The 26,185-nt window shown below is 47.5% G+C and overlaps 12 protein-coding genes across 14 annotated transcripts; 5 read left to right on the top strand and 7 right to left on the bottom strand.

The window, feature by feature from the left end:
- Window positions 1-553: 553 nt before the first annotated feature.
- On the bottom strand, window positions 554-1,678 carry LOC117889992. Its single transcript, XM_034794576.1, has one exon. The coding sequence runs from the start codon at window positions 1,532-1,534 to the stop codon at window positions 920-922; it is 615 nt and encodes a 204-aa protein (XP_034650467.1). The 5' UTR covers window positions 1,535-1,678; the 3' UTR covers window positions 554-919.
- A 1,934-nt stretch (window positions 1,679-3,612) lies between these two features.
- Window positions 3,613-4,308, top strand: LOC117889993. The gene is made up of 2 exons (XM_034794577.1): window positions 3,613-3,745; window positions 3,804-4,308. The coding sequence occupies exons 1-2, from the start codon at window positions 3,715-3,717 to the stop codon at window positions 4,277-4,279; spliced, it is 507 nt and encodes a 168-aa protein (XP_034650468.1). The 5' UTR covers window positions 3,613-3,714; the 3' UTR covers window positions 4,280-4,308.
- A 497-nt stretch (window positions 4,309-4,805) lies between these two features.
- On the top strand, window positions 4,806-5,695 carry LOC117889991. Its single transcript, XM_034794575.1, has one exon. The coding sequence runs from the start codon at window positions 4,963-4,965 to the stop codon at window positions 5,602-5,604; it is 642 nt and encodes a 213-aa protein (XP_034650466.1). The 5' UTR covers window positions 4,806-4,962; the 3' UTR covers window positions 5,605-5,695.
- LOC117889989 (GPI mannosyltransferase 1) lies at window positions 5,641-7,135 on the bottom strand. The gene has a single exon (XM_034794572.1). The coding sequence runs from the start codon at window positions 7,105-7,107 to the stop codon at window positions 5,707-5,709; it is 1,401 nt and encodes a 466-aa protein (XP_034650463.1). The 5' UTR covers window positions 7,108-7,135; the 3' UTR covers window positions 5,641-5,706.
- LOC117889996 lies at window positions 7,093-7,357 on the bottom strand. Its single transcript, XM_034794582.1, has one exon. It carries the CDS (start codon window positions 7,322-7,324, stop codon window positions 7,127-7,129), a length of 198 nt encoding a protein of 65 aa, XP_034650473.1. The 5' UTR covers window positions 7,325-7,357; the 3' UTR covers window positions 7,093-7,126.
- On the bottom strand, window positions 7,297-7,590 carry LOC117889994. The gene has a single exon (XM_034794578.1). It carries the CDS (start codon window positions 7,580-7,582, stop codon window positions 7,328-7,330), a length of 255 nt encoding a protein of 84 aa, XP_034650469.1. The 5' UTR covers window positions 7,583-7,590; the 3' UTR covers window positions 7,297-7,327.
- Window positions 7,426-8,024, bottom strand: LOC117889995 (cx9C motif-containing protein 4). 2 transcript variants are annotated; one of them, XM_034794580.1, is made up of 3 exons: window positions 7,865-8,024; window positions 7,622-7,794; window positions 7,426-7,567 (listed from the first exon to the last, which is right to left on the bottom strand). In XM_034794580.1, exons 1-2 carry the CDS (start codon window positions 7,929-7,931, stop codon window positions 7,643-7,645), a joined length of 219 nt encoding a protein of 72 aa, XP_034650471.1. In that variant the 5' UTR covers window positions 7,932-8,024; the 3' UTR covers window positions 7,426-7,567; window positions 7,622-7,642. The 2 variants fall into 2 exon arrangements, with proteins under 2 accessions (XP_034650471.1, XP_034650470.1); XM_034794579.1 differs by having other exon boundaries at window positions 7,450-7,591; window positions 7,647-7,794; window positions 7,865-8,023.
- Window positions 8,025-8,264: 240 nt separating this feature from the next.
- LOC117889990 (dr1-associated corepressor) lies at window positions 8,265-9,606 on the top strand. The gene is made up of 2 exons (XM_034794574.1): window positions 8,265-8,400; window positions 8,592-9,606. The coding sequence occupies exons 1-2, from the start codon at window positions 8,359-8,361 to the stop codon at window positions 9,489-9,491; spliced, it is 942 nt and encodes a 313-aa protein (XP_034650465.1). The 5' UTR covers window positions 8,265-8,358; the 3' UTR covers window positions 9,492-9,606.
- A 3,985-nt stretch (window positions 9,607-13,591) lies between these two features.
- Window positions 13,592-21,536, top strand: LOC117889997 (protein stum). Of its 2 annotated transcripts, XM_034794583.1 has the most exons (9): window positions 13,592-14,545; window positions 14,603-15,067; window positions 15,124-17,639; window positions 17,700-18,270; window positions 20,046-20,681; window positions 20,735-20,840; window positions 20,900-21,026; window positions 21,086-21,280; window positions 21,352-21,536. In XM_034794583.1, the coding sequence occupies exons 1-9, from the start codon at window positions 13,719-13,721 to the stop codon at window positions 21,459-21,461; spliced, it is 5,553 nt and encodes a 1,850-aa protein (XP_034650474.1). In that variant the 5' UTR covers window positions 13,592-13,718; the 3' UTR covers window positions 21,462-21,536. The 2 variants fall into 2 exon arrangements, with proteins under 2 accessions (XP_034650474.1, XP_034650475.1); XM_034794584.1 differs by lacking the exons at window positions 13,592-14,545; window positions 14,603-15,067; window positions 15,124-17,639; window positions 17,700-18,270 and adding an exon at window positions 19,062-19,216.
- Window positions 21,537-22,320: 784 nt separating this feature from the next.
- LOC117890146 (eukaryotic translation initiation factor 3 subunit K) lies at window positions 22,321-23,245 on the top strand. The gene is made up of 2 exons (XM_034794835.1): window positions 22,321-22,480; window positions 22,557-23,245. Exons 1-2 carry the CDS (start codon window positions 22,410-22,412, stop codon window positions 23,152-23,154), a joined length of 669 nt encoding a protein of 222 aa, XP_034650726.1. The 5' UTR covers window positions 22,321-22,409; the 3' UTR covers window positions 23,155-23,245.
- Window positions 23,239-24,696, bottom strand: LOC117890144 (TATA-box-binding protein). Its single transcript, XM_034794833.1, has 3 exons — window positions 24,543-24,696; window positions 23,690-24,456; window positions 23,239-23,633 (listed from the first exon to the last, which is right to left on the bottom strand). The coding sequence occupies exons 2-3, from the start codon at window positions 24,440-24,442 to the stop codon at window positions 23,355-23,357; spliced, it is 1,032 nt and encodes a 343-aa protein (XP_034650724.1). The 5' UTR covers window positions 24,443-24,456; window positions 24,543-24,696; the 3' UTR covers window positions 23,239-23,354.
- Window positions 24,697-25,287: 591 nt separating this feature from the next.
- LOC117890147 (immune-induced peptides) lies at window positions 25,288-25,861 on the bottom strand. Its single transcript, XM_034794836.1, has 2 exons — window positions 25,705-25,861; window positions 25,288-25,642 (listed from the first exon to the last, which is right to left on the bottom strand). Exons 1-2 carry the CDS (start codon window positions 25,754-25,756, stop codon window positions 25,353-25,355), a joined length of 342 nt encoding a protein of 113 aa, XP_034650727.1. The 5' UTR covers window positions 25,757-25,861; the 3' UTR covers window positions 25,288-25,352.
- Window positions 25,862-26,185: the final 324 nt, after the last annotated feature.

The raw sequence follows: 26,185 nt of genomic DNA on the forward strand, positions 1-26,185 counted from the left end.
GTAGATTAAGTTCGCTGGGAACCCCAAAAAGGTTACGCAAATTGTTGGAGATATTATACAAATAAATATGTTAAAGAGCAGACACACTAAAAAGGTAAATACAGTTTTTCGGGTACTTCAATGGTGTGGTTTTGTACTCCGCTGTCACCTGGGTAGAAAAAAATCCCCCAGAATTGATATTCGACACTAAAAAGTCAATTTCCAAGGGCAACTTTTAGTAAAAGCGACATTTTTGGTTAATCAGTTAATCAGCATATTGATAATATCATGGGGTGCCAATGGAAATAGGTCATTGTAAATGAGCATCGCAGTGAGTAAAAGAGTAATTCAACGAAGTTATGAATGAGAATAAGTCATCGGAGAGTTTGCAAAGATGGCAGAGCACTGCCCCGCAAAAGAAAATGTTGTTTATTTGCACAGTTGCTGGGTGCTTTACCAAGCGCTTCAAGTGGATCGGCGAGGGGGGATTTTTCCAAGACAAACTATCATTGGCTGCTTCCATGAAGTGGGCGTTTGAATTAAAAATATAAGAGGATCTCCTTAAATGATTTCACTTTAAAATATTTTGTTTTCTTTAATCAGAATATTCATTCTTGGAATGAAGCACAATATTTGTTCACTATGGTTTATGCTGCGACTATAAATAATTCGCTGATCAATGCACAATGCATTGCATGTGTAGCCCACTTAATTATATGATGAATATTTTTGCCTAATGAACATTAACTACGTGGCGAATAATAATACTTTAAAATGCTGAATGTAATGTTGGTAGCAGTCGGAAGTTACATACGATAAGACTAATGACTACAGTCGGTAGGAACCATTCAGTACGGAGGCAAGAAACAATTACAATATTAGTCTTTGGCCAGGTGGGCGTAGAGAGCTCCCTGTCTGCTCTCCGCCTAGGTTCATATGCTCACATTGATGGCATCAATGTGACATTGATCACAATATTCCCGGCCACACCATTCACGATCGTGAGGTTGTTGTCGATCTCAATGCCCATGGATGGCGTCGGCTTGGACGTCTTCTTTGATTTAGGGTTTTGGGGGGTATTTGTGCGCTTGCTGGGCGCCTTCTTGCCGCTGCCTTCGAGATCTAGGGATTTCACCACCTTCAAGAGGCCGTTGCATCCAGTGTAGTCGACGCTCTGCTGCTGGGAATCACTTCCCAAATAGATGCGTCCGTCATTGCCCGTATACTTGAGGGAACCACTATTGCTCTGGATTTTCAATCTGTTGGCGTTTCCGATGACCTGTAGATAGCCCGAGTTGCTGACAACCCTTATCCGGTTGCCATTGCCAATGATACGCAGATCGCGGGTATTGTTCTCGATGCGGTACTCCTTGCAGTTGCCCACCAGATCCCTGCTGATGTAGCTGGCACCATCTGGGGGCGAGGGACTCCTCTTGCCACCGTTGCCAGCTTTGGCCTTATTTGGTGCTTTACTTTTCTCTTTATTGCACGTCGAACAATCGTCATCGTCATACGAGTCACTAGCCGAATCCGCCTCTATCACACGCACGCCCATTTTGGTGTGAATTACCTTAGCTTTTGTCGTTTCTTTCCAATGCTAATCACCCGCAAAAATCACGGCTGCTGTAGTCCGGTCAGCAGTGGCTCATTCTCTACTCTTTTGGTTTATCTCTCTCTCCGTGTTGTGGTGTTCAATTCGGGTCGCTCTCTCTCTCTCTCTCTCTCTCTCTCTCTCTCTCTCTCTCTCTCTGGGAATGTCAACTATTGGGATGAGCAATCGTACGGTGGTCCCCGGTTGTGGTCTGTTAAGGTTATAATATCCAATTGTGTGTTTGTTGTTGCCAACTGCGATAAGCGATGCGCGTTGTTAGTTTTTGCTTCCGCAAGGGGGAACACCCTTCTGTTTAGTATTGGAAGTTCACTTTCGCGAAGCAGCTGGTGCCAGATGTTGACTGAATGTAAGCTTGTCGGCTTTTGAACGATATCAGTGCCCGACGACCGCTTTTATACCGGGCCGTTCGCCTCTGGCAGTCGTATCGGGGCTTTTTTATTTTCACCCGAGGGCTGACTCGAAAAACACTTAGTAGGCATGAGGAAAACGAATTTTCGGGGGCTTTGTCTTTTGGGGAGCCCTCTGATAAGCTGATAATAACTATTTAGAGTGATTAATGCCCACCTGCGGACACCTTGGAACGGGTTCCCTCAGCCTATAAGAACAAAATAGAGTTGGATTATTCATATTCTCTGCACTCAGAGGTGTGTGCATAGAAAAAACACCCATTGCTTAGTAATTTTAACGGTTATCAGTTGATAAAATTCAACCAAAAATGTTGTGGGGTTTTTGTCCAACACTCCTCTTATCGTTGGTTAAGTCTGTTGATTCCAGTATCGGTCGTATATTTTGTCAGCAACTGTCGCATAATTAGAACACCTCAACAACAAAAGGTAATAACCCTTGATAAGACGATAAAGTTAACAAGAGCGGGAGATTCCTATCTACATATGCGAATGCATCTGTAAGCATAGTTGCCAGGCGAGATCTAAGGCATTCGCTTCCTATTCGCCTTCGATCCAGTTTTGTTATAAACAATAATAATATTCGCACCTGAAATTAATTAACATTTCCAGACAGCGTTTTCAGCTTGCTGCCTTACGCGAAGCATTCTCTGTCTTGTGTGCCGAAAGCTTCCGACTTCAAGTCGGCTCTGCCTGTGCTTACTCGTTTCAAGTTCAGATTAAACATTTAATTTCGATTTCAGTCGCTCGGGCAAGCTGGATCGGAGCAGAACTGAAAATGCGTATCAGGCACATGTGAATTTTAGCGTAAACATTTGTGCGAACATTTGTTTGTTTATTGGGGGGAAAGTACCGCAGCCCATATACAAACTTAGCGGCAATCAACCCAAAATGCCCTGCATAATAAACGAAAGGGGTGGACCACAATAATTCGAGGGGATTGCGTCAGCTGCTCCTTCTTTTTTTTAGGTGCACTTTCACGTGTGCAGTTGTTGACAAATTCATTATCTTTTTAGACATATTATTATATGATTTATTTATTTAGCTTGTTCATCAATTTTAGGGCCGTTAACGGGGACTTTTCTTGAGTTATCTCAGTCACACTCGACAAAAGCCAAAGTCGAAATAAAACAATAATAAAACGAAACATTATTAAGTACAAATTGCTCAATTCTATATCAGCTGCTACGTGCACTATAATAACAGATACGCCGCTGTCCCAGCAGCTCCCTTACTTACATCACAAAACTATCAGAAATAATAATGAAATGGCTCGACCGAAAGAAAAACCCCCCCACGACCTATCATAGAAAGCTGTAGCTGCTATCTCGGCTTCCTCACGGGTGAAACGGCGCAAAATAATCATCAATTCCAAACAATTTTATCTTTTATTTAGATCATCAACACGAACTTTTGCTTGTTTACAGATCCAAAATTAAAACAACAATATTTTGATAAGGTGTGAACATTTTAACAACGGATCCCTCAAAACGATATACATATGTATGTATGTATGTACATATGTATAAATAAATAATAATAATAAATAAACATGCAATTTCAAAAGCCCGCCAAAGAATGCACACAATATAACTGCGAATGTTCTTTTGCCATTCAGCTGTCTGCGATAAATATACCATCTCCATTTCACTTTATCGTGAGCTTTTTATTGTGAAATTTTATATGTGAATAAATACAACAACTTACCAGCTGCGCCCAATGGAAGAAGACATTATTGCAAATCAACCGGGTAAGCATAAAGATCTCTTACGTGAGTTAATACTCATTATTATCAAAATAACTTTCAGGTAGCAAAATGGAGTCAAAATCAAGTGTATTGGCAATTGGAGACGAGACCAGCGAACCTACAAAAAGTGCGCCGGGTCTGACGCACAACGAATACACCTTTAAGGAGGAATTTAAGAACCACATACAGAAGTTACTACTACCGGACGCACCTCACCTGGCAACTAGAGCAGATGAAAATTTAATCGAACAATTTTCTGCAACAGAAATGAGGAAAAATGGGAAACAATACTATGAATTCGGTCGAGAGCAATCTAGACATGGACATAGACATATCATATCTGGACCAACGTTGGACCCCAAAGGGGTTACACTATTAGTAAAGAATCGCTTAAGCAAAGAACACTGGGTAAATGAAACAGTAATAGAGTCTAAAATGCAATGGGGAGAAGTCCAGGGAATAGTTTCGGATTGTCTAGATGAGCAAAACCATAAAATATATCATTATTTGTGTTATTTGCAGGAAAATCGTAAATGATAATATATTGTTTGACTGTTATATTTAAATTGTATGTACCTATCTGAATACCTTTGTTAAGCTAAATGACTTGTACTGAAAAGACTGGCGGTTGGTGCCATTAAAGTGACTATTAAGTTAAGAATCGCATGAGCAGAGAGTACTGGGTCAATGAACTTAAATTTAATATGAAAAAGAGAATATTTCATTACTTGTGCTACTTGCACAAACATCGTAAATAATTATTATAAATTCTTTTTTTTGCTATTTAATCGCTACAGCGAAATTGGTTGGTCGCAGAGACGAGTCCGCATTGACCAGGTACTTCAGTTTTGTGTTGAATATTATAAAAAACTTACTGAAAATTTTGAACTCAAAAAAGAGTTGTTTGCCGAACGAACACTAGAAATAGAATATATTATAAATTAACACTTTTGCATTTAAATTTCAACTCCAAGTGATAAGCTGATTAATATTTGCCATTCGCACGTAAAGGCAAAAAGCCCCGTATAGGAAAGCCCCATCACTAACATTCAAAGCTTTGCGTTTGTTTGGGATGGGAGCTTTTCTTGCGAAATAACATGTATGATTTCGAGCTGCAACTAAACAATCTGTCCATTTAAGAGGTTGAGTTCCGTTAGTATTACCTTAGTTGCAGCAGAGATTTTCAAACGAAAGCATTGTTAAAAAAAATAGCAAAAGCCATGGAAGTCGAAACAAATAATGGTGCTACCTCTAGCTCCACCAACCAAAAAATTGAGTCATCCCAAACTCCAGTGCTGATTATTTCCGAAAGACGTCGAGACACTCCTCGCACTAGGGGTAAAAAGAAGAAGGCTCCTCCTACTGAGGCTGCAGATCCAGGGCAGCCCAAAATCAGCACTAAAACATTCCCAACGATTCTAAGCAGAATTCTGTTGAAAAGTAACACTCCACCTGTACTACCACATTACGACTATCCGTACACGAACCCCTTCACGCAAAATCTGTGTTTCCTGTGCATGGAGAAGCCCGCCCAAAGGAAGCGCCTATACCATATGTTCCCATCGACGGATAAGACTCATCAGAAGAACTACGACCGAGTAAATGCCATTTACAGCAATCGAGCGGACATCAAAGTTGTAAACCAAATTTGCGTTGGTGCAATCTGTGCACGGTCTCTGTACCGCAAAGTTCAAAAACACTTTACCGATGCTATATGGAACAAGCAAGGGAATGTGTTCGAAGTGGAAAAGATCGGAGAGAGAGACGTCTGGGCTGTGTCAGATCAAGTAAATAAGTTACACAATGAGGAATTGGAAAAACTATTTAATTACATAAAGTACTTGAGCATTACAAAGAGCTGAGCAAATACTACCTTTAACTATCTGAATTGTGATATTGTTTTTTACATTTATTTTTATTAAAACTCTGCTTGAAACATACTTGTAGTATGTGCAACTTCTTGATTAAAGCAACTTCCTATAACTAATCTTAAACTGTGTGAACCCATAGTGACTCAATAGTTGTTCTAGGATGTATCCGTTTGTTACAAAAAACACTGCGCCCTGCAGTCCAATCCAGTTGAAGCTGTTCCACGTTTTGAACTCCAGCAGATACGCGGGGAGCAGCCACAGCGCCTGGGCCAGCAGCCAGAGGAGCAACAGGAATATAGATCGGCTCCACGACAACAGTTTGAAGTTGTTCAGGCACAAGGGCAGGATCGCCAAATACCAGATAAAGTATTGTGAGGTCACCACGGAGTTGTAGGTTACGATTACAAAGGCCACGGTGAAGATGCAAAATGGCAGCGTCTGACGAAACTGGCCAAAGCTCAAGCTTAGGTAGAGAATGAGTAAAAACTGTGGAGCCACCACCAGGAGCTTTGTCAGCAACGCAGGTTCCTCTACTGTCGCCGCGCTGCCCAGATATTGAAGCAAGAACTGCAGTGAGAAGTTGTGACGCGAGTCCTTACGTACAAAGTGGTAGAGATACGCTTCGTAGATGTATTGCCAGCCATAGAGCGAATAGAAAGTCCACGTGAAAGCCACAAGACTGAGAAGTGTACCTAGGACCAGGCAGAACTGTTGCTTGTTGGGGCGCAGTATTTGGCGCAGAAAGTCCAAAGGAGTTCGCGTTAGACGTGATGACAACGACAGGTAGTAGGCCAGACTGAATAGCAACGGGTATAGCCGTAGGTGGATCACCAGTCCGTGCGCTAGTCCAGCGGCAAAGATGAGCCAGTGCTTATGGGAAGATTTGTGATCCGATCTAATCAGCAGATAAATGGTCAAGATCACAAAGAAACTCGAAAAGCAGTCGCCGCTCCCGCGTGTGGAAATGACTGCCGTCAGCGGATTGTAGAGCCAGCAGCATGCGGAGGCTCGAGCTATGTTGTCCGGATGACTGCGTTCGTCCAACGCATCGAGGGACTGGTCTGGTTCCTGGGGCCTGTTGAACTTGCTGAGCAGGTGCTGCACGGTCTTTTGGTACTGACTCTTGATCTCCATGTGCACCAGATGATATATAAGAGTGGCAATGAGTAAATCGAAAGTCGCGTAAAGTAGCTTTCCGCATGCCGGGTGTACCAATATGTTTAGTGTCTGCAGATATGCCATTATAGGGCTGTAACGATAGGTGTGCCGCGCAAACGGAGTATCTCCGGCCAGCACCTGACGAGCTCCATCTGTGACCACTTTGTAGTCGATGTCCGTGTAAGGCACCGCTGACTTACTGTCGTGTATTTGTCCGTAGCAGATCAGAACAAGGCGAAGCACTGCGGAGATCAGTAGATGGGTTCGAAAGCTAATCTGCAGGATCTGACGACCAAATCGTTGCCATCTGGTACTTGGGACTTTCGTGCGTATCATTTTGTTTATTGTTCTTCGTTTACAACTTTGTTTTTAGTTCCATTGCGCTCTTTCGAATGCAGTTCAAAAATTCCTTAAACTCGGCGTCGCAGATCTTATGCTGCACGTTCAGGTCGCGCGACACACAAACGGCATATGCTGAGGCCTTGTCGGCACACTTTGTTAGCAGAATTGGGTAGTTGCGGAGACGTTGGTTGGCTTTGCGCACCGATTCCATTCCTTAACGTTTGTGCGGCGGCACACGAAACTCAGTGGGAGGCAAGGGATCTGCTATGAACGCGTCGTAAATTGGCTTGGAGAAGAATATGAGCAGGGAGCTCGTCAGGAAAGTGATCTGGAACAGTCGCGGGTTTCGTTGTATCCAAGAGCGCTTGGGCAGCACGGCTGTACGACGGCGCTGACCAGTTTGCTGCTGTTCCTTTTTGTCCAACAAGTCTTGAATGTCTTTCGGAGGCTTGTACTGCGGCATGGACATTATATTTCACTGTTGACAACGAAAGTTAGCGTGACTTACAGCGTAAAGTGCACCTTCAACTCACGACTTGCCGGCACCTTTGGATGCTTCTGTTTGGTATGGTTTTTCCAAATCGATTCCACTGCAACAAAGCGATACCTTATGCCACTTTAGACAACATTGGCGCATAGCCTCGAGAACGTCAGCACATTTATTCTCCTGGTAATTGTTTTCTGCAATGCGGATTCTTGATAAGTGGCACAGACTTACATAATAACAAAAGAACCCATTTCAGGAACGCACCTTTCAAGCAGGCTTGTATACGGCAGGCGTTCGCTTTGCAAGGGTCCTTCTTGGTATTCGCAGACATGTAATTATATAGCTATTTTCATCGATTTTAAATGCAAACTAAAATTTATTTTAGCACGGCCGCCTTCTTGCATGTGTGCAAGTAAAGCTATCGATAACTTATACCGTCTGACCATCCGTAAATATACCGAATCGGAAATCATTTTCCTTGATTTTTATATTCTATCTAAAATTACCAGCTAGTTAAGATTCTCAGCACTGAAACTATAGTTTTCTCCGATTTGTGAATCAATTGTCCACAATATTGGCTAGTTTTCACGGAACATTTGCGGTATATTTTGAAAATGAGATGGTATATTTTTGAGGGTCGTGCGGTATATTTGATCGATTAATCCGCGGTCACACTGCAAGGAACTGTTCTTGGGTGAAAAACACACACACATTTGTTATATTTTGCTAGGACTTACTATATTACTTCACAAGGAGAAATGCCTTCGAAAAAGAAAAAATACAACGCGCGTTTCCCAGCGGTGAGTACGGAGGAAGCGGAAGTGGTCAATAGCTTGGGTTCTGGAGTGCACCGACAATGGTTATCAGTTTTTATGCATGTGTACATACATACTCACATAATCAGAGGCTCCGTGTTGTGGGCGCAGCGGCAGGGCAGCATGAGCCCGGTGTGATTCGATATTGATTCGATTTTAATGTTTTTCCTCCGCAGGGTCGCATCAAGAAGATCATGCAGAGCGACGAGGAGATTGGTAAGGTTGCACAGGCGGTACCCGTTATCATTTCCCGGACGCTGGAGCTGTTCGTGGAGTCGCTGCTGACGAAGACGATGCGCATTACGAATTCACGCAATGCCAAGACATTGTCCACGTCCCATATGAAGCAGTGCATCATGTCGGAGCAGCGGTTCGATTTCCTCAAGGAGCTCGTGCGGAATATACCAGACATCAGTGTGGCCGAGGAGGCAAGCTCCTACAACGATGACAGCTCGCCAGAGCAATACCCGGACTCAGATACGCCATATGACCTTAGCCTGCCATCCACATCTATGCGGTCATTGCCGAATGGAGGCGGATCTGCTATCGGCCCCTACATGCGCTCAATGAGCTTGAACGGCACCAGCCTGAAGCGGCAGCAGCAGCTCCCCCCATCCACACACACCCCATCGGTCATTGTGCCATCTGTGGCGCACACGCACCAGCTACAGTTGGGGCACGTGCCCGCCAAGTTGGCTCGCTCGGAATCAACTCCGTCCTACACACCGCGGGGCAGACCGCCCAACCCAAACTCCTACCATAAGAAACAGTCGCACGACACTGCCATACCTGCTCCGATCTGCAGCTATGAACTCAACAAGCCAATAGTCAAAATCGATTATAGCAACGTGCAGATGCCGACCACCAACCTGTGCACCCCAGAGGCAGAGGCAGACGCCAACGTCGCATTCAACTTTGACATTGCGGCTCCAGTCATCAATATCGATCTGACGAATATTGTAGCAGCTGGAACGGCTGGAAAGAGCAGCGCTCCCATCATTCCAAAGGCCACTGCGGCATCAACGACCCCAACTGAAACCATTTTCGAATTAGACGAAGACTATGACAATATTTGATTAGTATCTATGTGAATGCGCTTTTAAATTATTGATACATTAATATGTACTCTAGCTCTAAGTAATCACAATACAACTTTTGCAAAATAAAGATCATGCTGGATTTTAAGCTGAACCCCTGTGCTCCCTTTTACTAATCAAATGTGAAATCAAGAGATTTATGATCACTCGAGCTGAAAGCGATGGTTCAACGACTTTGCCTCTGTCTAACGATGCGCAACAAGGTGGCCAAGATCAACTCTAAAATCGTATTTATAGAAAGGAAGAATTGTGCAGTAATTCTTACACTGTTCAGAAATCATTCAATCTGAGAAGCTTACCCAAAACATGGTAAATTATTAACCTATTACCACAAAAACTTCATTTGGTTAGCCTAAGCCAAGCCATCCCAAGAGGCAAAAAAAAATGGGCCCCTGGAATTCCCAGTGGCCTAGTAAACTGTGACCTTTATTTGTTGTGCGTTAAGCTATTTATATGTGGTATACATATACACATAATAATAATTACGAGTATTACTTAATTTCGCCCAAGGTGCGTCCACTGACTGCCACTTAGTCATTGTGTAATCCTCGGTCACAGTCAATTACAATTAAATGCCTTTCAATCCCCTTTCGTACATTTATATATTCGCACACGCAATCTCGGGCCAGCAATTGATATTAATTTGGGGCTTCTATGTACTGGTATATGTGGGTCAAACATTGATGTGTCCCTCCAGAGACTGCACTCGGATGATGAACTGACAAGCGGAATAACTCTAAAGTCAAATATCGCGTGGGAAAATTTTATTGCAGCGAAATTACTAGCCGCTCCCTGGCTCCTTTTTGTGCACAAAGGTGCAGTTGAAAATTATATGAATTATTAGGAAAGCACAGTCAGAGGGATTTTGGGTTTGGCATGGCTGATTAGGGTCAGCAGTAGGCCGAGATGATTAGTCTCCCAACCCCCCCGATTATGGGGAACCAAGCCCAGATCAGGGCTGATGAGCTGCTCCTATTTCGGGGAAAAGAAAGGAGAAGCAAGAGGAAGTCCCATCACTGAGGAGACACGATTTCGTGAATTCAATTTCCCCAAAAAGAAGTCCAGATCTGCACTCCTCCATTGTGGTGTGCTGCCCCCGGGGACTACAGCTTGAGTCATGGTAAAAAGTTTGAAACAATAAAAACAACTTGCGGCGCGCCGCCAGTGCCAAGTTTTCATGTCCAAGGCGTATTTATGTCAACCGGAAGTAGGTTTACTGACCCACGTATACCCGTACGTGTGTACGTTCGACCAAAAGGCAGCTTCGACAGTCGTCGTCCGCGGTCGGCGACTCCTTCGGCGGTTGCCTCGAGTGGTCATCCCCACAGCGCAGGACGACGATAGCCCCACGTATAAGAAGGTATTTGCCTTTAGCGGATTAGTTTTTCTACGAACGGCGAGTGCAGTGCATCGGATCGATGCCAATGCGCGTTGTGATTTTTGGGTACTTCTACATTTGAAATTCAATTTCATTTCATTTCAATATTTTTTAAAATTCGCGAAGAATCCTAAAACCCCTTTGAAACGATTGATAACCAAAAACTTGACTCAAACCCAACAAGAAAACTAAACCAAAAAAACATTTAAAATATCAGAAAAATTATAACACTAACGGCAAAAGTTAACTCATGGATGTCTCCAGGAATTCCTATGACTTTGGACTCTGCTCTGGGGAAACGAACTCAACTTTTTGCTGGAGTCGCTCGTTCTGGGGTAGTCGGGGGCTATCACGACATTAGCCAAGGATTTTTCCCCCTCCCATCACTGCCACTTAAAAGTCAGCAGCACCAAGCCCGAGTCAAGTGGGTTTTCTGAGAGGGTTTACGAGTTGCTGTTTGTTTCTGTTGCTTTTGCTGTTGTCTTGATGTTGCAACAGTGCGCCGTGGCAGAGGAGTGCCTCCAAGTGGGGCTCCAAGTGTTGTTGACTCTTAGCCGCTGCACAAGGCAAAATTAAATTTGTTGCGGTTTTGACCCTATTCCAAAGCCAAGGAAAACCGCACTGTACCCCAGCCTGTGCTCGACTCTCGGCTATGTCCATGTCCTGGCTGACACATCCCACATTCCACATCCTCGTCCCGTGACTTGGAGTCTCATGCGAAGTCTCACGTGCGTGCAGATACCCGACAGTGGGAGCATCCCAAAATATATGATTTAAGACCGGGAAGAAGGAAGGAAGTGTGTGCAAAGTGTATCAAAAATATAGGACCAACATGCATAAATGGATATATTTAGTGTGTGTGTGTGTGTGCGGAACATCGCGTGCCAGAGACATGCCAACAGGTGTCACAGCACAGCGTTGCGAAACAATCAAAAGTTGTCTAAGCAGCAGAAGGCAGAAGCAGAAGATGAACCAAACATGCAAGCAAACACGGCCCGGCCCGGCCGGAGAGAAGCTACGCCAACGGGCGCAAAGCAAATGCAGCGCCACGCCGTGCGGCGAATTAGTGCGGCGAATTGGCAACACGAGCGCTGCCGTTTCTATTTCTCTGCTTTTGAATACCCGTTATTCGGGGAGTATTCGTTCGGGTGATTGTAGAGAGGCAGGAGAGTAAATCAAATCAATTGCTTATTGCACTCTCAGAAAAATAAATAGCGGGTATCTAATAGTCGAGATCTTTAATGCTGCAGTCTTGATTGTTTCTTTTGTAGGCTGTATTCTCAGCGTGTCTGCGTGTATACAAGTATTATTATAGTGGCCGCTTCCCTGGGTGTTGTTGTGTTGTGCTTTGCTTTTGTTTGAATTTGAAGTGTATGCAATATTTCTCTTGAAGGTTTCTTTGCACACTTACCGCGTGCCGTGGCGCCGTCGTCAGTTCCATTCAGGCAGTGCCAACGTCCCATTGTGGGCTCCATTTCCAATGTTCGTTTTTCGCGGCTTTTCTTTTCTGTGTAATGATACTTTATTAGAGCTACTCTCCTGTGCACAATTCAAACTAATTTAAAGAACAATTACATAAGGCACAGGACATCATTTAGCCTCAGTCATTAAAAACGTTACTTAAAGTGTGACCCGTATCCGTAATGAGATGCAGAAAAAGTGCCTGTAATCCAGAAAAGTGTTTATAGTAGAAGGAAGCAAAGTTGCGAAAAGTTAACTTACAGGCAGAAGAGGCACAGGGAGAGGCAGCGGCACATGCCCGGCACGCGTCATGGCCATAACACAGCACACCGGTCTAGTCACTTCCTGTGGAGCCAAAGTGTGTCACCGAAATTCGAGTAGCGCCACATAAAATGTAGGTTAAATATTAGGCAAAGGAAAATCAATGCAAAGAAAGGCACTCATTCACACCTGCCATCCGTACCCAGTCCCTACCCTGTCCCAACGGTTGGTTCCGCACTACCGCAATCCTCAAGGCGGCCTGCCTACGTCATGCCACAAAATAAAACTACAATTTGCGTACCGCTTGCACCGCCAGTTCCATCCAATAGTAAAAGAAAACAGAGATATAGAAAGAGAGCAAGAGCAATTAAAACATCATGTTCAGCTGATAGTTGGTGTCTGGCAGGCAGCCCCCAAACATCTTCGGGCGGTCCTCAAGTGCAGTCACTAATGCGGCAATTTGCAACATGCAATCCAATGCGATTCCACACACACACCATCCATCTACCAACCATAAGTCTCGAGACTGTTGCGCGCTCATCAAGTTCTGCTCTCGTTAGCGCTGGCTTAACGGCCTCAGAGTTGGCCATGGAGTTGCAGTGTTAGATGTGGTGCTAGTGCTGGTGCTGCAGCAGTTGCATTCCGATTGCATGGAGTTTATCAGCGCGGCACACGCAGCTATTTATAGGATGCAAAATGTACAAATAATAATAATAATTACTGTGTGTTCGCCAGGCATAGTTTGGCTGTTCAAATCGGAAAGTTGAGAGGAAAACACACAAAGTTGAGGCAGTTTCACTTCAGACCACGGTCTCACGCCTCGCGTGTTCGTCCTCTCACTGACATTGCAATGGCCGGAAGGTCTGTTCTGGTCTGTCCCAAGCTCAAGAATATTTATGGACGTTTGTGTGTGTGATTTTTGAATACTTTTCTCTCTATCAGTTTTTGGCGTCATTGGTTCTGGTGCACACGACGAAACGAAGCGAAGGGCAAACAAAATATAGCAAAGGATCCTGCGTAATGCTTTGATTATGGCCAGCAGAATGGACAAGGACTCATAGTAGACGAGAGTGGGATCGATCGAGCCAGCGTACCAATGTCAAATCATGCAGCAAACCCTCTCGTACTCATCATCATCGCCATCCCCATCCCCGATGCCAACGCCGGCCGGAGCACCGCCACATACCCCAGCGACCATCCATGCCCCCACCCACAGCCATCCGCGACCAGGCTCAACAGGCAGCGATCCCAACAACAGGTACCAGCCGGCCATCATTCCGGTTGACTACAGCTACCACACCCACCCGCAGCAGCAGCAGCAGCACCCTCACCATCACCCGACCATGGCCCCCTCAACGTACACATCGACACAGAGCTTCATCCGCCAGCCAACGGCCAGCACAGTGCTGGAGCTGGGCTCGGAGCGGGACTCCCAGCCATACAGCAGTCTCTTTGGGGATCCCGTGCCGCCGCCCACGCAGGTGGAGGATTACTTCGGGACGGCGGCCTTTGAGACTTTGCGATCTTCCTCGCTGGAGATACCCAGCTCGGAGGAGGATGCCCTTGTGGCCGCCGTGGCGCTCAATGCGCTGATGGGCAACGAGGCTCGGGTACGGCAGAGGATCTTCTCGAATATTCCCTACACACGGACACCGCGGGCATCGCTCATTCCGCACCTTCAGCCGCCCGATATCCAGATCCTGCCCAACTCCAGCGGTGGATCGAGCTCCGAGCAGCTGGGCTCGCCCAACTATCGACTCCTGGCCCCCGACGACATCCTCAATAAGCCCGACATGTACGACCTGGCGAACCCCAGTGAGGAAACGCAGTACATGCCGCGCCTCGACTTTGATCGGGAGGAGGAGGAGCGAACACAGACTCCCAGCCGCAAGCAGAATGTCTCCACCATGACCTCAGATGACCATCATCATGGGTAAGAGTCGCTCCCATCCATCTGTCAATCAATTATTGCATCTTTTATCCGTTGAAGCTTGCTGAATGACTCCTACTCGGGCAGGGACTGGTTTCGTCCTGCTCCGCAGCACTTTCCGGAGTTTACGCGCATCCCCAAGCTGCGGCCCAGCTCGAAGAACGTCATGTCCATGAAGCAGGAGGATGTGCCGCTCTCCCCGCTGGCCACGATGATCCAGGACATGAACAGCTCCAGCAGCGGAGGCGAGGAGCGGCTAGCCACCGACGCAGAGCAGCAGTCAGACGTCATCCTCTCACCGCAGCACTATCTGGAGCAGCAGCTGGAACGGATGAGTGCGGTGAGTGAGCGACAGCTGCTCGAGGACTACAGCCCGCCCACGCCTCCACCGGCTGACCCGCCGCCTTGCCACCAGAGAAGCCGCCGAGACACGGAGGAGAGTGTCGACTCTCGTCCATCCACAATGAAGCGAGAAATGTCTCCGATCATCATCAAGGACTCCATCACCGTGGGCGGGGACTATCGGTAAGTTACCCTCTCCCTCTTCTGGCCAGCTCTAATCTCTGCCCATATCCATTCAGCGTGGACCAGCCTCGGCCACACAAGAAGACTGCATTTACCATCCTCACAGTGCGCTCGCCGCAGACCTCGCCGGCCAGGAGAACCGCCGCTGCCGCCGCCAGGAGGCATGCTTCCATACAGTCGACATCGACTACCTCATCCATGGCCACCAAGCCCCCGATTCTGCCGCGTCGCAGGACTCCCAGCGACACTCGACTGCCTGAGCTGCCAGGATCCCAGATCTATACGCAGTCGCAGCCGCATCCATTCCACACAACCGATGACTCGCCACGGCCTTCGGTGCAGTTCAATATGAGCGGGCGGCACAGTCGCAGCAAGCTGGCGACACCCTCGAAGGGCATCCTCCAGCAGAGGGACTCGCTCACCTCCTCCATAGACACGTACACCCCGCGGGCGCAGCGACGCGGCTCCATGGGCATCAGTCTGCCGCAGCAGCAGCAGCAGCTGTCGTATGGCCAGCGGATCAAGAGCATGGAGAGCCTGCCGCTGATAACCGATCCGTATCGAAGCGCCATTCCCCGACTGCACTACTCCACCATGGACCTGGGCAAGGAAGCGGCGGCCTTTCCACCTGGGGCACTGCCTCGCCCACTGAAGCCAAACAACAACCCAACGCGAAAGCAGCGCGGACTCCTGAAGGTTATTAACCGGGAGGAGGCGCTCGCCCACATCCCGCCCCGCTCCAACTGGTGCAGCCTGGACGACCTGGCTCTGGGCCCGAGTCCCCAGGCATCCTTCGACCCTGGTCATGCGCAGGGTCGTCGTCGTTCCAGCTCCACCTCACCGGAGCGAAGGAGCTCCACCCAAACGGCCTCGGACCGACGCAGCTCCAACCTGAGCAGCATAACCGCCACCACCTCGGACTTTAGCTTCCGCCGTCCATCGCTTGCCACACTGCCAGCGTCGCGGCTGCGTCGCAAGTCGGTGCAGGCGCCACTCCCCGGGCGCAGCCCGCGCCGACAGTCCATTTACCAAAGGGACCCGAAGCCACCGCCGCATGGGAAGCATGGAAAGATCGCGAAGCCCAGCAGCTTGTCCCCGATTCTCGGGACGCCCAACAAGGACAGCAGCTCAGGACAGAGTCCCACCCATGGATCCTCGCTGATGGATCGCCGTGGATCCTCGCTAATGGTTCGCCGTGGATCTTCGCAGATGGGACACCAAGGAGACGCTGCCGACACGCAGTCCGAGGTGTCGACGCGTCGGGACTCGCTCTCCCGCATTCCCATTCGCAGTCGTCCTGGATCCCGGGTAGAGTCTCGTTCCAGTTCACCGTCAAAGGAGTTTATGGCCACTATGCCCACCGCATCGGGGCGCACCTCACGGGCCAGCACGAGTCGTTCGCCCTCGCGGGCGATGGTGCACAGCAGGACGCCGTCCAGGGAGAGTGCGCGACCCGCAGAATCGCGATCTGTATCCAGGGGCCCGCCCTCCAGGCCAAGTTCTCGCATGGAGCAGGCCCGAGAGCAGGCCAACTCCCGCAGCAACTCCAGGGCCAACTCCCGATTGAGCATAAACTCCTCGCTGCGATCCTCCAGCGTCTCACCCGTCACCATGGCAAGGAACAGGAGCATACGGGGCACCACGCCGCAGCCCGGTCGCAAGAAGTCTATCTCATTGAGTCCAAGCAGCGGTATGTTGGGGCGTCGAAAGTCCATCAGTCCAGCGGCCATCACGCAGGGCGGGCGAATGTCTGTGGCTGTTAGAGGGAAGCCAGAGATTCCGGAGAGTTTGTCGCGTCGCAACTCCCGCTCCCGCATACCCACGCGACAGTCGGACAAGACGGGATCTGCCAAGTCGCCGACGTCTTCATCCAAGAAACGTTCAAAGTCCCCCGAGAAGACAAAGGGAACGCCGGCAATGACACCCAAGGGCGCCAGAGCGGGCAAAGTGCCGCCAAAAGGAAGCCCCAAGGCAAAGGCCACACCCAAGCAACCTGCAAGTGCCAAACCCAAGTCCAGGACAGAATCTGTGAGAGCTGTGAAGACCGCGGAGCGGACACCGGTTGCCAGAAGGGAACAGGCAACAGCAACGAAGAAGCCAGCCCCCAAAGCACCAACATCCACAGCAGCGAAGGATGCAAAAGGCGAGAAGGGAAAGGTATCAGCAGCCAAGGCACAACCAGTGGCTCCTCCACGCACCAAATCCCAGCAGATGAAAGCCAAACCACCGGTAGGTGCCACAACGGATACCAAAAGACCGCCTGCAACCACAGCCACCAAAGGACAGGGCACGGACAGGAATGTGCACGAAAAAGTTGCCAATGGAGAGATGACTCCACTGGCTGCACAGGTGGGTAACGTGGTGCTCCAGGCAGCCGAAGCGGTTCCGGCGGTGACAAGCGAGGTGCCCATTCCCTCAACACCAGCAGAGAGGCGCAGAGCACAAGGAGCAAACATGTCCAAGCTGGTCCGGATGAGCTCTCGCCTGAGCATGCTCAGCCAAAAGAGCCGCTCGGATTCGCCACAGAATCGGAAGGTGGCATCAGTGCCAGAGACCACGCACGAAACCGAAGGTGAGATTAAAGCTAAAAGATCATCCAGAATGAAGATTTAATTTGAATTATTCCTTGCAGAAGCCACGGGGCATAGTTCTCTGATGAAGTCTGATGGGAGCCTGCCTGCCGCCGCCATTCTGGAAAAGTCACAGAAAACTCTCGAGAACATACAAAAGACCGTCACGGAGGCCACGGATGAGATCCACAAGACGATCAGCGAGAACCTCACCGATCTAAAGACTCTGGAGAACGACATGGGCCGAGCCGCAGATGCCTCTCCCGCACCCACTCCCACCTCTGGCACGATGCACGCCAAGCCAGGCGACTCGGAGTCACGTACGGGGACAGCGGATGGTGGCAATGCAGCCCAGAGCTCCGCGGAGCAGCCAAAGTCTCCGTTTCCACCCACACAGCCCATCGAGGCAGCCGTCTCTGTGGTGCATCCGGATGAGCGTGCCACGATATCCAGTGTGCCCGAGGTGGAGTGCGAGAGCTCCGACCTGCCTACAGTTCGGGACGTGTCCGAGTCGGATCTGGGCGGTCATGTGATGCCAACGCCCGAGAGCGGTGCGGACTTCAAGGTGGACGCCAAGCGACGCTCGCCAGACGGACAGGGCGGCTCTGCGGCGGGCAGTGGTGGCATGGCAAAGTGAGTAACAGGGAAAAACTGCCTAATATTGGTGGAAACACCAATGAATATTCATGGGGCCAGAGGATCTGCTCTGCTTCATGTGGAAATTTTAGGCGGGAAGGTTGACTGACGGAGAGTACTAATTTTTTACCTCGACCCTAGAGTCTCCACATAAAGCACTGGCCCAAGGCTCAGAGCGACTGGCTAGTCGTCAATTTGCATACAGGAAACCCCCCAACAACGGCCAACAGCAACAAAAACACTTTATAGTGCCGTGTGGGCTATGGGCTGGAGCTGCCTCCTCGTATTGGGTTCGGTTCGGTTGGGCACAGGTCCGTCAAGCCACTCATAAGTGCGTCAATAAATTTTGAATAAAACACGAAGTGGGGTGGACTCCACGAACCCACACCAGACGACCACCTTTGAGGAAATCCGTTCCTCTACCTTGTCGTCGTCGTTGGTTGTTGGTCGTCAGGTCGGTCGCAGTCGGCGAAGGTAACGATGTCCTTCACTGCATTGTTTTTCCAGTCAACCGATATGCGCGAGACCCCAAGAAAACGTGTGACCGACCCATTACAGTGGCCACTCTGCCCCAAGGACAGCTAGAGAGAAATGAGCCACGCTGTCCACTCTAGGCTGGCCCTACCGTACGGACAGGGTATAGCGTGCATATCGCACGGAGGTAAAAGTATTTTCGCAACACGACTTAAGTTTCTTTGCCGCAATAACAAATCAGTTTCGGCCGGACAATCGCGCTAACCGCAGCCTAGCTCCCGTGAGGCGACGGCGACTACAGATCCCATAGACCCATAGAGAGTGCACCGTGAATTTCCCACAATTAATCCGAGTAACAATTTAGATAATTTCGCGCAAAAATGCTGAACGAAACGAGCAAAAATTCGGTCATATATACCGTTGATCTGACGCAGGACTCGTTCATAGACGGCGATAAGTATTTCTTTAGGTAACGAGCATTAGCTCCCAGATTCCAATTATATTTTATCGTTTGCCATCAGTGGGCATAGCTTTTGCTTGGGTATACGTACGAGTAGTTAACGCACCAAACGACGACCTTGTGGATTAATTTAAATACAAAACTCACAAGTAAATGCGAAGAAGAAAGTTTCATTTCATTCCGATTGTTGTCACTCCGCCACGAGTACTCCAGCTCGAAGTTTGTTGGATTCCTTTCCATTGCGCTCGCTCAGCGCGGGTCAAATAAATTACCGACCTCCAAATTGCGTTTGGTCGTTGGCTCGTGCACAACGAAATTAAAGGCGTTCGAAGCCCCAAAAACATATAGTACATGTACATACATGGGTACATTTTACAGCCTGTTTTGGGCCTATAAAAATTGTGTAAGCGTCCAGAAGGGAATTCTCGTGTTTTTGGTTGACATTTCCACAGAAGGTTCTTTGCAGAAGCAAAGCAAGAAAGTGTCTGTCTGCTTTCATAAGCAATTAAGCGTTGGATTATAAAGTCTGCATAATACATCCATCAGATGTGGCTGCTTTCCATAGTAATTTATACACATTAAGTAGTAGGTAATGTTACTCCGACTGTGATTATGTATTCAGAACCCATAAACTTGAACTTTGGCTCCGCTGGAACGCTGCTAACAACTTTCCAATCATACAAAACTTCCGGCTCTTGGCAGCCTGCCAAGCCCTGAAGCCCTGAAGCCATAAAAGCTTATATCCGGTCTAGGGTCCGCACTCAAGGATAGCATGTGGCGACCACGGACAAGCAACTAATAAGGCTACTTGAAATATACTTTGTCTACTTCCCAACAGAACCAGCAGCCAAGAGTTTCTGGAGGCAAAGGACAATAATGCCAATAAGAAGGGATTGTGTCGCTGCTGCTCCTCATTGTGCATGCCCTGTCGCCGCTCTCGATGCTCCCGCTGCTGCTTTAGACGCGAACGGAACACCTCAGCCGAGGACCAGCCTGTGCTATGGAGTGCAAACAGTAGTGCCACAACCGCCACCAATGTCCAAGTGATTGATGAGACCAAGCCGCAGAAGAAAAAGTTGACGGACTGGCTCAAGTCGAGCTGCTGCCGAAGCTGCCGGAAGAAGCCACCGCCCGGGGACACAGACAAGCCAGAGCCGCCGAGCGTGAAGCAGGAGACCAGCATGAATACGGGACCAAAACGTGGAGGCAAATGTGGCCTCTGTTTGAGCAAATTTTTCTGCTGTCGCTCAGTGAACAAAGTGGACGATACGGGCAATGAAACCGAGCTGAAGAAGTGCTGCTTCTGCATACCATATCGGAGGAATCGCAGCAAGGCGAAGGGTAGCTCCGTTTCCTGGAGGGATCAAGATCCAGAGCTTGGCATCAAGCCCACTGACACATCAGTTCTGGAAGGTGCCTCCGAGGCCTCAACGACATCGGCAGCTGCGGATGCTACGGCTCCAATGGCAAAAGAGTAAGTCTGCCAGACTATCCATACTTCTATTCCTGATGACATTTTCATTGAAGGGGTTGCTGCAAGCGTTTCTGGCTAATGATGCTCTGCTGTCGCAAGAAGCCGCGTCGTGAATCGAATGCTCGCCGACAGAGCATCAGAGCCCCGCCGCCCAGTGAGGCAAGTGGATGATACTCTCTCTTTGATTACAACACTATAATTCCATTTTCCGCAAGTAGGACACTCGCCGGAAGCTGCATAACGACCTCGTCGAGCATGCATCCAAGATGAAGGGAGCCATTCCTGTGCTGCCGCTGTACTTGGCTTGGTTCTGTGCCTTCTGCAATGTCGTCTTTCCAGGCTTAGGTGGGTTTTCAACGACTGCATCTTTCCGTATGTGAATTCTAAGGTCTCCCAATATTTAGGTACGCTGCTGTCGGGGCTCCTTTGCTTGTGTGTGGGCATTCCGCGGTTCTCGCAGTACGACAGCGCACGGGCTCGGATCGGATCGTTCATAATCAACATTATTGTGGCAGTGTCGCAGTTCTGTTGTGTACTCTTCTGCTTCGTGGGCTGGGGCTGGTCCATTTGGTGGGGTACTATTATGCTGAAATGTGCAAGTAAGTGGACAACAATTCGCTGGCCAACCTTTTGAGAAAATACTAAGCCAACAACTAACCCCCAATTGCAGAGAAACTTAGCAAGATCAAAAAGGTGGAACGGCTGGAATTGGAGGAGGAACAACGACAGGCCAAGCTGGCGGCCACTGCGGCTGGAGAGACTGAGCCGGCAAAGACATAGTAATCCAGTCCACCAGGACACATTCAAGGGACGTGATTTTTTTTATACAATTGTGTACATACCTTTGTACAAAACTGTAGACGTGCACTTCCAAATGTACTTCCATGATAAGTAAAGTGGAACAATGCTTCCTTTGAACAGAAATTAACTGCATAAATGTATACATATGTATTAAAATCATTAAACTTCCACTAAAATAACAAGAGTTTTTTGCGCGTTTTGAATTTGATTGGGATAACTGTAGTAGTCGGTGGGGAGCAATGTGAACGTCATTAATGCACAATCGAATACTGCTTTGGTATTTTATGTATATTCTTGAAGCAGGGCTGTTACATGAAGCAGTAATACAAGGTGGTCCCATCGGGTGGCGTTCGGGTGTGTTCGGCCTATTACTTTTCAGTGCGAGCTCGTGTTGATGCGAGAGGTTGTGTGCGGACGAATTAAGTTTATGAGCGCTGACAATTTCTTTTCAATTTTTGCAGCAATAAAATTTGAATTTCTTTAGAATTAGGAGCCTAAACAAAGAAATATACTAAGAAACAAAAATAACGACTACTTTCATGTAGTAGCTTATTGAAAATTCATATTTAAAAAATTAACTTAACTCCTGTTCTTACAATAGGCAATTTTAAAACCCATGCCATCAAAGGGTTAATCATCCCACTCCATTGTCGTTTCACTCACACTTACAGCGCAGAGTCCTTTCACTAGCACTTATTGACAGCATTGTTAGGCTGCCCTATTATTGCCGACGGGCCCTCCATATATAATTTTTCATGGGCTGTTTGGTATTTTGTGTATTTTCTTGAAGCAGGGCTGCTACTAGTCTGGTATATTTATGTATTTTCTTGAAGCAGGGTTGGCTCTCTTTTCGACGGCGTTCAATAGAAAAACACGACGTCAATTTGCAAATTTTTGTAAACTTTTGTAAATTGTAGCTGTGTTAAGATGTCGCACCTTGTTAAAATGGAAAATGGCCAAAGCCAGACGATACAGGAGATGCTGGGATGCATTGAGCGGTAAGCTTAGCCACCGCCACCGAGTTTTGTTTTAACAAAATAAACACATGCACATAACCTCGCTTTTTGGCCACAGCTACAACCCAGACCATTTGAAGACTCTGGAGGCGTACATTCAGGACCAGGCCAAAAACAACACCTACGACCTGGAGGCCAACCTGGCCGTTCTCAAGCTGTACCAGTTCAACCCGCACATGCTCAACTTTGAGATCACCTACACGATTCTGTTGAAATCGCTGACAAATCTGCCGCACACGGACTTCGTGATGGCCAAGTGCCTGCTGTTGCCACAGCAGATGAAGGACGAAAACATTCAGACCATTATCGATCTGGCCGATATACTGGAGCGTGCCGATTTCACCCTGTTCTGGCAACGCGCCGAGGTTAACCGCACCATGTTCCGTCACATCAGCGGCTTCCATGATTCCATTCGCAAGTTTGTTTGCCATGTCGTGGGCATCACCTTCCAGACCATCAAGAAGGATTTGCTGAAGGAGCTCCTGGGCGGCATTGAGGACTCGACACTGGAGAGCTGGATCAAGCGCAATGGATGGAAGCACCAGGGCCAGGGTCTGGTTGTAATCGCCATGCAGGACGACAAAATCAAGACGAAAAATATTACAGAGAAGATTGAGTTTGAGAACGTTGGCGCATTGATGGCACAGTGCCTCTAGGTTTCTCATTACATTCATAGTTTTGTCTGAATTTCTACGAAAAGTACATAATATACATGAAAAATAAAACGTCTGGCCCTTAATACAGCTAGCTAGTTATTTTTATTCAGAGACACACGCGTAGTAAACGTTTCTTTAGCTTACAAAACTATTTCCCCTAGACGCACACACATTACAGAACTAATAATTGCTTATCCTTTTTATGACTGCTTTTTGAACTTTTTCAATATGGGAAATATTTTGTCGAAGGCATCGTAGATCTCCTGTCGCACTTTTGCGCCCGTCAATACCACTTTCCCCGAGACAAAGATGAGGAGCACAATACGCGGTCGCACCATACGATAGATTAGACCTGGGAAGAGCTCAGGTTCGTAGCTGCTGAAGTTGCAATGCGTTAGCACCAGGCCCTCCAGTCTTATGGGAAACTTCACATCGCACGAGCCAACCATGTTTTGAATCTTGAAATCGAGGAATTTGGCCTGCAAGTACTGCATTATAAAACGTTCTTCAGATTCAGAGCGGACTTAGTACTCACCGGAAATCCCAGCTTCTGTATGATGCGCGCGTATTTGCGCGCTGCGAGCCTGGAGTCGTCTTCACTTTTGGCGCCAGTGCATACCATTTTGCCGGAGCTGAAGATGAGGGCTGTGGTGCGTGGCTCACGGATACGCATGATGACGGCAGCAAAACGTTTTGGGTTGTACTCGGCGTTTCTGGCATGCAGCGCTATCTTTTTCAGGTCCAGCTTGCAGCACAAATTCACTGTGGACACAATATTTTGAAGCTGAGGAACTATTCCGGGGTCTGCAGAGCCGGGCGTTGCCGGTGTCATGGGCGTCGCTGGGCCCATGGTTTGGTGTATGTTGCTGAGGGAGTCTCCGCCTGCACCAGCCCCAGACGCACTGCGTTCACTCATAGGAATCATGTGCGACATCATGCTCTGCGGAGTCTGTGGCTGCATTAGAGACTGCGGCGTACTGCCCCCGGCAGGTTGTCCCTGGTGCTGCTGCTGATATGAAGCCGAGGGCTGGTAGCTCTGCATTTGTTTGTGGGCCAAGGGCAATGTTGGTTCGTGGCCAAAAAGTCCACTGCCGCCGGTTGTAGCGTTGCTGGCATCTGATTGCTGTTGTCCCGACGCCGGTACTGGGGCGGATATTACAGGTTCTGGCTGTGGTATTGCCGGAGGATGATAAACTGGATTCGCTATAATCTGTTGATCTGCCTCCATCTGGTGCATTGGCGTTCCAATGCTCGGAATGGAGAAGTTAGGACTTAGCATTTGATCCATGTTGCAGGCTATTTCTGTGGACGTTCAGATGCGTATTCAGTTAAAGGGACGCGTATAGACACAAATATGGTTTACAAGCACAATTCAATATTTTATTTACAATTCTTTCCTGCGTTTTAGTAATGAGGCCTTCTACTGTTTTGCTTTTGGCAAAGCGGCCGACGACGGAGTCGCCAGTTCTGCGCGTGAGAATGTGTAGAGAATTGATTGCGTTGATATTGATCGATTTTGGTATTCGGCTTACGATTACCAGCTAGCTAACACTTTCAGCACCGAATATACAATTTTCTTCTATTAATTAATCAATTTTCTAACAGATTCGCTGGTTTCAAGTACACCTTTTTGATTTTATTATTCATACAATAAGTTTTTGTTGAAATCTAATAATCAAAGATGAATGAAAATTACATTTTTACAAGATGACTACACAGCATCTACACTTTTGCTACATATAAACTACATGTTAATGTATACAAACGCTTGTTGACAAGTTTTCCCGCATTTTTATCATACAACGCTAGTGGAAGCGGCAGTGTGAAAAACCTACGTGATCAACTTTTTACGTGCCCTTATATTTTCTACATTGTTGCATTGGACAAGAGGGTGACGCATAACGCGTCTCTAAATATATTGGAACGATAAAAATAGGGTAAAAGTAGGTGGGTAACCTAAACATGGTCGTCGTAAAAGTTGCAAAGTCAATTTAATAATGTTAAAACTTTCCGAGCAGACTTTAAATATTATCATGATTTTTTCTTGTTGAGCGACATGTTCTTGACCTATTTATTGAATTGCCTTGTATTTATCGCGCTCTAGATGCATGTTCTCGATATTAATCAACACTGTTTCTGTTTGAAAACCGCAACCTTCCCCTTTCGGGGATCAGTTGAGAATATTTAATTCAAAATCCTTAGTTAATTAATATTACCCAGATTACTGACAAGAACGAGGTGATGGCCCAAGCCAGATCTTTTGTAGTTGATGCTCCGGAAGGGGACGGGGAGGGAGAGTGATAATAGGTATTTCCATGTTCATCAGTGTACTCATGTCTTCCACTCGATGGCGAGTTCTGGAATGTGCCACCAACGCCAGGAACATTGTAGGGTCCTTCGTTCTGACCGCGTATGTAAATGCCATTTCCCGGAGTGCCAAACTGATGTGGCCCATTCCTGCCGTCATAATTCTGCTGCGCGCTTGCCGCTGCGTGAAAACCAGAATAATGGAAAACCAATCACTACAAATCCGAGGTCACTGGAGCTCACCTGAAAACAGCACGCAGCCAACAACAATACAGATGACAACCAAAGATCGCATGGTAGCTGCAGTAGCTTCAGTTACAACGCCCAGCTTGAACTGAGAGCAGTTTTCGCGAAAATCTATTTATATGGAGCAATTAAAGTACGTTGGAAGAGAGCGCGAGAGCCTATCTTGCGGCAATTAGTAGAAGCTGAGAATGGGTGATATCAGATGTCAGATGTCATAGACAGACATAAATACATATGTATGTACTTATATACATATGTATGAATGTACTTATGAGCAACACTTCCAATAACAATTTCTTTATGCTCCAGTAGCCCCGTTATGATGCACCAGAAGGCCTGCAGCTAAACAGCTTATCGTACATTCACATGGGAACAAATATATGTATTTATATCACTTTGCGCATGCTTTTCGAGATCCAATGTAATTTTTAATTTTAGTACGATACCTTGGGAGAGAAAGCGCATTGTATATACACAA

The sequence above is a fragment of the Drosophila subobscura genome, chromosome E, assembly GCF_008121235.1.
Source record: "Drosophila subobscura isolate 14011-0131.10 chromosome E, UCBerk_Dsub_1.0, whole genome shotgun sequence".
Classification (NCBI taxonomy): domain Eukaryota; kingdom Metazoa; phylum Arthropoda; class Insecta; order Diptera; family Drosophilidae; genus Drosophila; species Drosophila subobscura.

Bases quoted from the DNA above. Each gene is read 5' to 3' on its own strand.
- LOC117889992 (XM_034794576.1), bottom strand. From the start codon at position 1,534: ATGGGCGTGCGTGTGATAGAGGCGGATTCGGCTAGTGACTCGTATGAC.
- LOC117889993 (XM_034794577.1), top strand. From the start codon at position 3,715: ATGGAAGAAGACATTATTGCAAATCAACCGG. The intron at 3,746-3,803 runs GTAAGCATAAAG...AATAACTTTCAG, and splicing joins CATTATTGCAAATCAACCGG to GTAGCAAAATGGAGTCAAAA.
- LOC117889991 (XM_034794575.1), top strand. From the start codon at position 4,963: ATGGAAGTCGAAACAAATAATGGTGCTACCTCTAGCTCCACCAACCAA.
- LOC117889989 (XM_034794572.1), bottom strand. From the start codon at position 7,107: ATGATACGCACGAAAGTCCCAAGTACCAGATGGCAACGATTTGGTCGT.
- LOC117889996 (XM_034794582.1), bottom strand. From the start codon at position 7,324: ATGGAATCGGTGCGCAAAGCCAACCAACGTCTCCGCAACTACCCAATT.
- LOC117889994 (XM_034794578.1), bottom strand. From the start codon at position 7,582: ATGTCCATGCCGCAGTACAAGCCTCCGAAAGACATTCAAGACTTGTTG.
- LOC117889995 (XM_034794579.1), bottom strand. From the start codon at position 7,931: ATGTCTGCGAATACCAAGAAGGACCCTTGCAAAGCGAACGCCTGCCGT. The intron at 7,795-7,864 runs GTGCGTTCCTGA...TCCGCATTGCAG, and splicing joins TATACAAGCCTGCTTGAAAG to AAAACAATTACCAGGAGAAT.
- LOC117889990 (XM_034794574.1), top strand. From the start codon at position 8,359: ATGCCTTCGAAAAAGAAAAAATACAACGCGCGTTTCCCAGCG. The intron at 8,401-8,591 runs GTGAGTACGGAG...TTTCCTCCGCAG, and splicing joins ACAACGCGCGTTTCCCAGCG to GGTCGCATCAAGAAGATCAT.
- LOC117889997 (XM_034794583.1), top strand. From the start codon at position 13,719: ATGCAGCAAACCCTCTCGTACTCATCATCATCGCCATCCCCATCCCCG. The intron at 21,027-21,085 runs GTGGGTTTTCAA...CCCAATATTTAG, and splicing joins TGTCGTCTTTCCAGGCTTAG to GTACGCTGCTGTCGGGGCTC. The intron at 21,281-21,351 runs GTAAGTGGACAA...CCCCAATTGCAG, and splicing joins TATTATGCTGAAATGTGCAA to AGAAACTTAGCAAGATCAAA.
- LOC117890146 (XM_034794835.1), top strand. From the start codon at position 22,410: ATGTCGCACCTTGTTAAAATGGAAAATGGCCAAAGCCAGACGATACAG. The intron at 22,481-22,556 runs GTAAGCTTAGCC...TTTTGGCCACAG, and splicing joins ATGCTGGGATGCATTGAGCG to CTACAACCCAGACCATTTGA.
- LOC117890144 (XM_034794833.1), bottom strand. From the start codon at position 24,442: ATGGATCAAATGCTAAGTCCTAACTTCTCCATTCCGAGCATTGGAACG. The intron at 23,634-23,689 runs GTGAGTACTAAG...CAGTACTTGCAG, and splicing joins TACAGAAGCTGGGATTTCCG to GCCAAATTCCTCGATTTCAA.
- LOC117890147 (XM_034794836.1), bottom strand. From the start codon at position 25,756: ATGCGATCTTTGGTTGTCATCTGTATTGTTGTTGGCTGCGTGCTGTTT. The intron at 25,643-25,704 runs GTGAGCTCCAGT...GTTTTCACGCAG, and splicing joins TGGCTGCGTGCTGTTTTCAG to CGGCAAGCGCGCAGCAGAAT.